Raw genomic sequence first — 10,524 nt, forward strand, 5'->3', positions numbered from 1 at the left:
TTTGCTCTGTTATGGTTTGTGACCCCTTTATATATATATATATATATATATATATATATATATATATATATATATATATATATATATATATATATATATATATATTTATTTATTTATTTATTTGTGTAATAATTATTATAATTAATAATATAGATTTATAATAATTAATAATATAAGATATATAATAATAAATAATATATAGTAATTAATAATAATAATAAATAATTTATATTGAATGATAATAATCTTTTAAAAATAATTATAATAATATAATAATTGATTTTTTATTAATTTTTATTAAAGTTTATTAAGTGATAGTTTTAAAAATTTTATATTTTTAACTAATTTAAAATTTATTTAATGTTTTTTATCAAGGGTATTTTAGTAATTACAAAATTTTATCTATTATAATTTTTTATTTTATCTATCACATCAATTAAATCTTTCACTAACTTTCATAAAAATTATCTCCAAATCCATTCATTTTACCCTCTAAATCCACTCAAAAAAACACAAATATCTATTCACCTAAATCTACACAAATTCATCTTCAGACTCTCTCCCATATCCATCTACACAAAGGAACACATTCTAAGAGTACAAAATTACTTCAAAAATTTCTTTTAAATTAAAATCAATTTATATAAACTCTCTCTTAGAAATTGAAATTGGGTGGAAAGAAGTGAGAAGTGAGAAAGTAAATTCAGTTTGATGTTGTTGTAGTTAAAGAGAGGAGAGGAGAAAAACAAATGTAGGTTGTACGTTTAAAGTGATTCTTTATTGATGGGAGAAAAAGGAAGAACAAGGCATACGAATTTTAAAACTACAATAACTTTTTTCTTTTCTCTACCTCAAAATCTATATGTGCAGATAATAAATTTATTTTCAAGACCTTTTTTTTTCTACTTTTTATACCTGACCAAACGAATTGAGTGAAAACTCATTTTTTTTCTTTTACTTTTATTTATCATATTATTTTAAAATCCGAACACTCTAAAAATTTGCCTATTTTTGTATTGAAAATGCATATAAAAACGTACATAATCACATAATAAGTGAAGTGCTTCTATTATTCTATCTACACATTAATGCTTCAATATATTGGTAAACATTATTATTGAGCAAAACAACCAAGGTATAAAATAGCATACAAATTTAACCTTTCTAATAAACAGTGCATTAAAGAGGTTAACTCAATTTAGATAACCAACTCTATCAAATATTCCCTCATCCAACTTAAATTCTTCCCAGAGCTACCAAATCCTTGAATAAATAAATAAATAAATAAATGAATAAGCACAATCATTTTATCCCTTTTTCACTAACTAAAGATTGCAAAAAACTCTGGTGGTTGTCCAAACCATAGCACCTTTTTCACACACTAACTAAAGATTTCAAAACCTATAGTTTGTTCTCCAAGCTAATCAATTATAGAACCCTAACTTACCTTGCTCTATATAAGACCAAACACTACCCTCAAAACTCATACAATCTCAAAGCACAGAAAAACACACTTCCAAATTCATCAACCATGGTCTCAGGCAAATCCTTCATCTTTGTTCTTGTGATTGTGAGCTTCTCCAGCATGAGTTTGAGCCTAGCATCACGCCACCTTTTGCAAACAAGCACAACACCTAATTTCCCTGGCACTCCCACCACTCTTCCTAACCCAACAACACTTCCACCTTTGCCTTCAAACCCTACCATGCCTCAGGGAAATGTTCCTCCTGTGCCCATTATCCCTGCCATGCCAAATCTTCCATCACTTCCTACCATCATGCCAACCCTCAATCTCCCTCCTTTTGCAACTTCACTGCCCAACATGCCATCAATTCCAAACCTCTCCTTCCCCTTCCTCTCCCCACCACCTTCTACCTCTACCCCTTAAACATGTTCACAACTTGCATTATGTGTTTAGTTTTTCTTTAGTGTTTTCTCAGAGAATAGTACTAGGTTATGGCTAGGTCTTCATGTTTTTTCACTGTGTTTTCTTACCTTCTTTTGTACTCATCAGTTTGCCACTACTGCTTCTACTGCAACCTTTTTATATTATATGGTCTATGGATGTTTAACCACGCGTTTAGTTCATATATGTTCAAGCATTTCATCTCAAAACTTTGCCATTTCATTATATTGACATTGAGGTCTGAGATTAGTTCCCTAAGAAAATATTGCGGGGCAAATTAATTAAATAACTAGTTAATAAAATAAGTGAATATTAATAGTCAACACGAGTAATTGTGATTATGAACTTCTAATTCTGGAATCTGGTATTTCGTGATCATGTGCAGCATTGGCCTCAACTCAGACGTAGAAAGTAGGAAGAATCGTTAAGGAAAATAACATAATTATATTTAATTAAGCAAGCTAAGATAAAAGAAAGGCTAATAGAGTTACATACGCAAAACCGATGGGTAGTTAAATCTGTGTAGACTTGTCCCATTCTTGAATTTCTATTCTTTTGACATGGTGAAATTGAAATACATTTAACAGCAGTATTGTGATGTGGTATATAACTCAAACGCAGCATTAGCTCTCAGTTAGTTAAACCAACAACAACAAAATCGGTCATGAAATTAATTTGGACACATACACCATAGTAAAAGTTGAGAAATTCAAAATTGTTTTATCAAAATCAATTGTATTTAGTTTTAAGTGAGGTTTTCAAGAGGACAAGACAATATGGTTGGAAAAGCAGTTTTATTGGTCTGTCAATCTAGAGTCCCCAAAACTCAACATATATTAATTTTGTCATCCCTAGTTCCTACTGCAGCCATCACTACCAACATTAAAACATAGTACTCTGTCTAGCTAGTGCCTACCTGAACCTCCTAGTTTAACTTCATTTAAGAAAGTTTCCTAAGAAGTAACATTTCTGAGTGTTTCTTGATTCTCCATAATTGGTTTTCCCCAACCACCAAACTGTCTACAAGTTTCACATTAATCAGCCTCAGTCCTTTGACTCTAGTTTTTGCTCCACTTTGTGTGCTCTTTTATTGTTCAAGCTTCATACTTGGTGAGTATCGCCGTAAGGGGTTCTAAGTAACAACTTGATCAGGACATGTGCCTTCTTCTATAATGAGACTTCTTACTTACTTCAATATTCCTTCTATTCACACTCAAAATTGAGTTTGTACTTATTTGTGGAAGGAATACATTTTCAGTGTATATACATTTCTTAAAATTGTTACTCATTAAATAACTTATCTTTAAAAACTATTCCACTTTAACTCATTTACTATTTAGTTTTGATTATTTAATGATTTATTAGCTCCATCTAATTACATATGTTATTTTAGACTTTTTACATCTATTTTAGGTCTGGCGCAGGACACGTAAATTTACGTCGCACGAAAAACACATGACATAAATATGTGATCAATAAAAAAAGGTTACAATGAAATGAGAATTTCTAAGCTTGCTTTAGTTGTGTGTTATGTCGAACTATATCAGGTCCAGTGTAGAAATATTTATGATCAATAAAAAAAAGGCTATAAATGAAATGAGAATTTCTAAGTTTGCTTTAGTTGTGTCTATGTGTGTGTGTGTGTGTAATGAAGGATTTTGATATAGTTGAAGAAGAGTTGGTAAACAAAGAAGCCAAACCTAGGACAAAAGTTGGGGCACACAGGAAGAAGATTTAGTTGTACAAGAATTGAAGTCAAACAAAGACTAAAATCTCTAATTTCTCGTTCATCCTCAGCTTCAATACCCTTAAACTTGTATAATTCAATCTTCTCCTTGAGAGGCCCAACCTCTGTCTTAACTTTGACTTCTCTGTTATCAACTCTTCTTCAATTTTATCAAAAATCTTTTATTTGATACACAACATACAAAATTGAAACAAGTTCAAAAATACGCATTTCATTATAGCTTTTTTTTTATTGGTGGTAGAAATAAAGCAAGGTGAGAATCCAGGTTTAGTTTTTTTTTTTTATTTTAAATGTCATGAGTCCAAAAGACAAATTTTTTTTACCACTACATCATATTCTTGCAATGACAAACACAATATACAAACAAAGAGATTCATACAAAGCCATAATTGAGTTCCCTAAAAAGTAGTCATTGTCACAAATGAAAATGTAAAAGTTGAGCAAACAATCCTTAATGAAGAAACAAATCGGATAGAAGGTTGTCCGTGAGAAGCCCACCACAAAAGAATGGTCATAAAGGAATCCTAAACCAACACCATTTTGTCACTAGGAAACAAACCTTAACTCGCAAGAGCATTTTTAGCGTGTTTGCTTGCAGTGAGAAATTAGGAGGAGATCATAGATATGATATTTAAAAAGAAATTTACGTTGAACCCTACAATGTTTGACGTAAAACAAATAATTTGCATTAGACACTATGTGGTCCAACGTAAATTATCTATTTTATATTAGTCAATAAAAGGTCTCATTTATTTACAAAATTGTTACACATTTTTTTATGTGGGTTATTTCGTTGTTTGACGAAAATTAGGTGATTCTAAATGGCTATTTTTGTGTTAATGTCTAAAACTATATGTTGATTTTCAATCCACTACTTATGTGTTGAATATATCTTTACCAAAATTTGCTAACTTGTGAAAGTCAATAGTGACTTAGTGAAAAAGAATACTTAAAATTTTAAACTCGGGAAATTTTAAGTTGTTTCCATAAGTGACATAGAAATTACTTGTAGTCAGGGAATGGTAGTGTAAAAACTTGTTTGTAATCCTTTGTAATTAGTGAAATCTTTTATAGGTTTAAAAGAAGAACTACAAATAATTCAATGTTGAGGAAAATCGATATAAGATTATTGAGGACCAATGTTTATACTATATATGCATCTTTCCTTCATATTCACAGCCTTTGTGAAACATATTATGGACAACTTTTGTTTCCTTTAATATATATGTGTGTATGTATGGGTGTGAGCATGTGTGTAAGTGAATAATATGTGTGTGTACAACATGCCTCTTTGTGAAAGCTAAAGTCATTATGCTTTTGAAACTACAATTGTGAAAAGTTTTCATGTTTATCTAAAACCATTTAACCCTTTCTTTTAGTGTGTCCCAATATTGTTTAAGTAATAAGTGGTTAAGTACAGATATTGATATTGTTCCCATAAAGACTTATGTTGTTGAGAAAAATTATGTTTTTTCACTAATTAAGACTAAGAAAACTCTAAAGTAATAAAAAGGTATTGATTTTGTTTATAAAATAATTTTAAAATCTAGAATCAATTAAATTTTTGTAAATACTTATGCGGTAAAGACTTCACTAGGGTTACATTTCATGCACCAAATCATATGAAAATACTACAAAAAAATATACATCCAATTCTCACTCTAGCATTCACACCACTATATAACAAGTCTTAATGCCTTAGCGACAACTATAAACTTATTAATAAGAGTCTTGATGACTTAGAACTTTTTATTATTAAAAGTTTGCATTAAGCTTTAAATTTGGATGTTAGGAATGACCAATGATGCACTTTATGTCTAGATGTACAATCAATTAGTTCCTCTATTTTAGCCTAGGTTCTAACATCGTGTCCAATGATTAGATACTCACAAATATACAATTAACCAATTCATGCAGTTAGAACAGGAATAGAACATAAGAGTATGGAAAAGAAATATATAACGAATAGTAGAAATCACAAAGATTGAAAGTACATTATATCCAACCCTTATGAATACAAAAGTTAGTTACTCCTATTCATTTTTAACTCTAGGAAAAAGAGTAATAATGAATGCCTCTAGCTTCCGAAATGCACTTCTACCTCTAAAGATTAAGTTCCATCTCTCCTACAAAACGGAAGTTTGATTTTTTTTGTAACTCTATAAAGTTTTATATTTAAAGACTTTTACAATTGAATTGATCTTGGAATATTTACTTGAACTTGTAATTGAAGTAATCAATATAATTGATTATGTTGATAACTTAAATTTCAAAGATTTTTACTTATCCTCAAAATATAAATCAAATATTTATCTTTTCCAATTTATTAAATAAAACCTTAATTATCTAATAAAAGATAAAATACCTATCTTTTCTAAAATTATTTAATAAACCCTTAATTATTTAAAACGATAATAATAAAAATAACAATAAAAGATTAAAAAAACATAATAAAAACATGATAATTATCAATATATATCAATTATAAAATACCAGCAACTAATATTTTTAAATTATTAAATATTGAAATAAATGTTTATATAAAATGATAATTGAAATAAAAAATAAAATTAAAACTCAATCAACTTGAATTGATATATGAAAAAATAAAGTATTTTAAAAAAATTGAAACAATTGAAAATAAAAGTGATTCAAAATTTAGTGTATTTTGAATTTCTTAAAAATTGTGATTTTTAATAATAATAATAATGTTTGCATTAAGGTTTGGTTATCCTATCTCTTTTATTATATACTTATAATTTCATATATAGAAATTAGTTTTTTTTTTCTCGATTGAATTTATAATAAGATAAAGTCTAAAAAGTGGATTTCCTGTCTACCTACTAAAGTTCGTGCAGCTTCTTTGTTGCTTGGCCAGCATTTCCTAACACTTTTTCAATAATTCGATTTGACTTATTTCAGTTTATTTCTAGAGAACAATAATGTCCATATATTCTTATTTGTCGTACCATGTACTTGCAACATTTAGCAATGTCGAACAATAATTTTTTTTTTTTTTGACAAAATTGAGAAGAAAAATAGTTTAACAAGTGATTTTTTCCATAAATTGTACTTTTAAAATGAAGATAAATGTTTCTCAAACTCAACCTTCTCAATTATTTTTCTCAAAATAATAATGGACTTACATTCAATATTTACGCCGTATATTTAGTTAGCCTCATTATAAGATACTCAACGGTACCTACCTAACAGATTAGGGCCCAAATGAATAATAATGGCTTAAAGACTACTAGTACGTATACCGTAGAGTATAGACGACTATTCTCGTGAGTATTATACGTATAAAATAATGTCATTATGAGTTAGGGTTAGCCTAATTACAATTACTATATCTAACAAGAAGGACAACCTACTAATTTATCAACTATGCCAAGTTTAATTGTTTCTGTCGTTTTATGCCTTACAACAAATTTACCCTTTATTATACATATAACTTTAAATAAACAAATGACACTAAAAAGTCCTATCTTTGCTACCACCAAAAGTACGTTTTATACTAATTTTTAATATCAATTGTTTAAAAATCTATGTAATGTGAATAATAGTATTTTTTATTTATATAAATATTTTTACGTTTGTTGCAAAATTAACCAATACAAAATATTTTTATTAAGTTTTCATCATGATATTTTAGATCATATTTGACTAGCTATTCTCTTGTTCAAATTCTTAAAGACAAAAGTGACCAATAACCATAAAATATGTTAAAAGTATGATAAATAATAAATAAAAAAAAGGAAGAAGATTTATGTCTTTATTAATAATTTGTACAAAATGTGTCATTTAATTGAAAATTTAAAGTATTTCTAAAAATAAAATGTAATAAGCCGTTTTTAAGAACTAAATTAAAAATAAAAATATTGTAACCTAAAGGCCTTAGAGTGGTTGTGTGGTTGTCTTAAAAAAGAAACTATAATATTTTAATAATAAAATATTTTAATATAAATAGATTCTTAATTAAACGAGTTTTATTATTTTAAAACACATCATATCTTTAGAAATCATTTCTCTAAATTAGATATATGTGAGGGAAGTTAATTTTAGTTATTATCTAAGTAGTTGTTTTAATTGTTGAATCTGCATCTTAAAACTATGATTGGGTGACCAAATTGAAATGCTTGATTGTTATTGTTGTTGAAAATGAGATGAAGGATTTCTGATTTACTCATTTATGTTGTGTTTTAGATTTGGGGTTTTACATGATAAGCATTGTTGAATGTAAAATCTATCTTAGTATGTCTAATTTAATATCAGGATTGGAATGAGAATAGAAATGGTGAGATCGATGATTTCAACATGTTTTGGTGCAATTGTGAATGGTGATAAGCATGAAAAGTCTTGGTTTATGGTTAGGAATTTCATCTCTTAGATCTTTGAATTGAACTAATTTAAGACCCTTTGAGATAAGAATCTAAATAATAAAGTATTATGTGGTTTATTCAATATTGATGAATTCAAGAAGTGTCAAATTACTCAATCAAAGCTCAAAGAGGGAGTTTAGACTTCTAGTACATTGTCGAGCACCACTTAGACAGTGGCCACTGACTTGGGGCGCTTGGCGCCACTGACTTGGGGCGCTTGGCGCCACTGACTTGGAGCGCTTGGCGCTACTTTTGGACCACCAAGCACTCTCAAATTAGTGGGTTCCAGGGGTTGGTAGCGTTGGGCGCCACTTTCCCAGTTTTGAACACCACTCTATGCTCAAGTCATCTCAGGAAATATGAGATTCTTACTTCATTAAGCATCAGATCGAGCTGAAATTTTGACAGTACATCCTAGGCATATGATTTTTCCCTTTGACCGTTGGGATTTTTTATTTAAGGTCTTTAGTTATAACAGTTAATCGTTCATGATTGTTTTGTATTTTTTGTTCTCTTGGTTTCTCAACTTTAAAGGGCATTATTACTTTGTTAGTTTAGTGTTATGCATTGACTAGAGATACATATTGGACAATAGTCGTCCTATACTCTACTAGACTTGCCAACTCATTTAGAGTGTCGTAGTCCAGGTGGTGAGAGTTGAAAGAGGTTCTTATGGCGAGATTAGGGACAGGACTCCTCGTCTGACGATGCCATAAGTAACTTTATGATAGGTGCCTTTGCTATAGTCCACTTTTGTGACAGTTGCAAGGCTTTTTGTGTCCAAGTTAATACATAAATCTGGATATTAAGTCTAGAATAATATATCATGTATGTGATTTGTTTGTTCTGGAGAAAAAAAATGCATGGTTTTATGTTGCAGGTAATAAGGACTACTTTATTTTGTAAAATTAGAATATGTGTGTGTTACTAATTTGGTCCCTATTTTAGTCTAGTTTGTTCAATTTAGTCTTCATTTTGTTCTAATGTTTAATTAGATCCCAACTTTCGTTAATGTTTTTCAATTAAGTCTTTTTCGCTAACATCGTCTAAATAGTTAACGGTAAAATGTATGTGGCTCATTACTATTATGTGGCACTTCACCTCCTTCATTTCTTCATCACACACTCATCTTCACACATCATTATCTTCCTCACCTTCATCATTGAAACCCATCATCTCCTCCATTATCACCCAATTCACCTCCATTAACCTCTTCCTCTCCTCCCCCTCTACGTAGATTCTCTCTCTCTTATTTTTTGTTCTCAATCACTTATCCACTTTCGTCCTCTCAAACACCTTCCACCTAACCATTCATCTTTTCTTCCATTTTCCTCCACTTCCATTCAATGCACTAAGGAACTTTGGTGAGGAAATGGATGATTTAGATAGAGAAGCATCAGCATAGCTAAAACCCTAAACTAGGAGCACACTTTAAAGGGAAACTCAGGGGCACACCTTTCATTAACACCAGGGGCACACCCTCCACTTCTTCTTCAATCAGTTCCGATCATTGTGATTGAATAGAATGTTGCGATTGTGGGTGATTTAGAGAAGCAAAATTTGGTGTTAATGTTGCTTCCTCCTAAGCAGAATCTGCATATTTCTTGTGCTTTTGGGCATCCCTACTTCTTTTGCCAATTTCTTCTCCTCTGCCATAAATGCACAATCCAAAAACTATTAAAACTAAGGAGCAAAACAAAAATTAAAATTTGTGTATGAAAATTGTGGAGGTGAATGGGGTTTCAATGATGGAGGTGACAATGGAAGTGAGGAATATGATGATGCATTAAGGTAAGTGTGTGATGGCGAAAAAAAATGAGTTGGAGAGCCACGTAATAGTAATGAGTCACGTCGTGCACTTTACTATTAAATATTTAGATGATATTAGCAAAATAAGACTAAATTTAACAAAATTAACAAAAACTGAAACCTAATTGAACATTGGAACAAAATGAGAATCAAAATGAACAAACTAGACCAAATTAGTATTTAAGCCAAAATAATTAGCTTACCTTTGTTTGTTTTGTTGGTGTGTTTGTTTGTGTTTTCTTTTTATAATGATCACCATATTGGTGAGCAGAAGGGCTTGTAAGTAAAGGTGAGGATAAATCCTAGGATAGATAGTTCTTATGGAGGTCTATGTTATGTTGTCTATCATATTTTGAACATTTTGCATAGTATAATTGTGTCTTTATGTTTTGGTTCAAGTTGTGTAAAAAATTAATTATCTTCTTTTGCAAAACTTTGATACTACAGACTATAACTTTTCAATTGATACTTTGATACTATGTACTATAATTTTAAAAATTTTCAATTGAGTTTTTATTAAAATTTAATAATTTGTTAAGTCTTAAAAAATTCAAACTTTTTAACTGAGTGTTATATTTAATAGAAAATATTTTGACACATACATCAAATTATAACATTATAAAATATATATTCATAAATTATAAAATATAAAATATAAAATACAAAATCATAAAACATTA

General features: G+C 29.4%; 1 protein-coding gene across 1 annotated transcript; it reads left to right on the forward strand.

The window, feature by feature from the left end:
• The first annotated feature begins 1,475 nt into the window (after positions 1-1,475).
• On the forward strand, positions 1,476-2,075 carry LOC114177256 (uncharacterized). Its single transcript, XM_028062530.2, has one exon. The coding sequence runs from the start codon at positions 1,532-1,534 to the stop codon at positions 1,886-1,888; it is 357 nt and encodes a 118-aa protein (XP_027918331.1). The 5' UTR covers positions 1,476-1,531; the 3' UTR covers positions 1,889-2,075.
• The last annotated feature ends 8,449 nt before the right edge of the window (positions 2,076-10,524 follow it).

Source organism: Vigna unguiculata, chromosome 3 (assembly GCF_037176805.1).
Source record: "Vigna unguiculata cultivar grain cowpea cultivar isolate G323 ecotype 2 chromosome 3, ASM3717680v1, whole genome shotgun sequence".
NCBI classification, from domain to species: Eukaryota; Viridiplantae; Streptophyta; class Magnoliopsida; order Fabales; family Fabaceae; genus Vigna; species Vigna unguiculata.

Excerpts from the sequence above, each read along its gene's own strand:
- LOC114177256 (XM_028062530.2), top strand. The coding sequence starts at position 1,532 with ATGGTCTCAGGCAAATCCTTCATCTTTGTTCTTGTGATTGTGAGCTTC.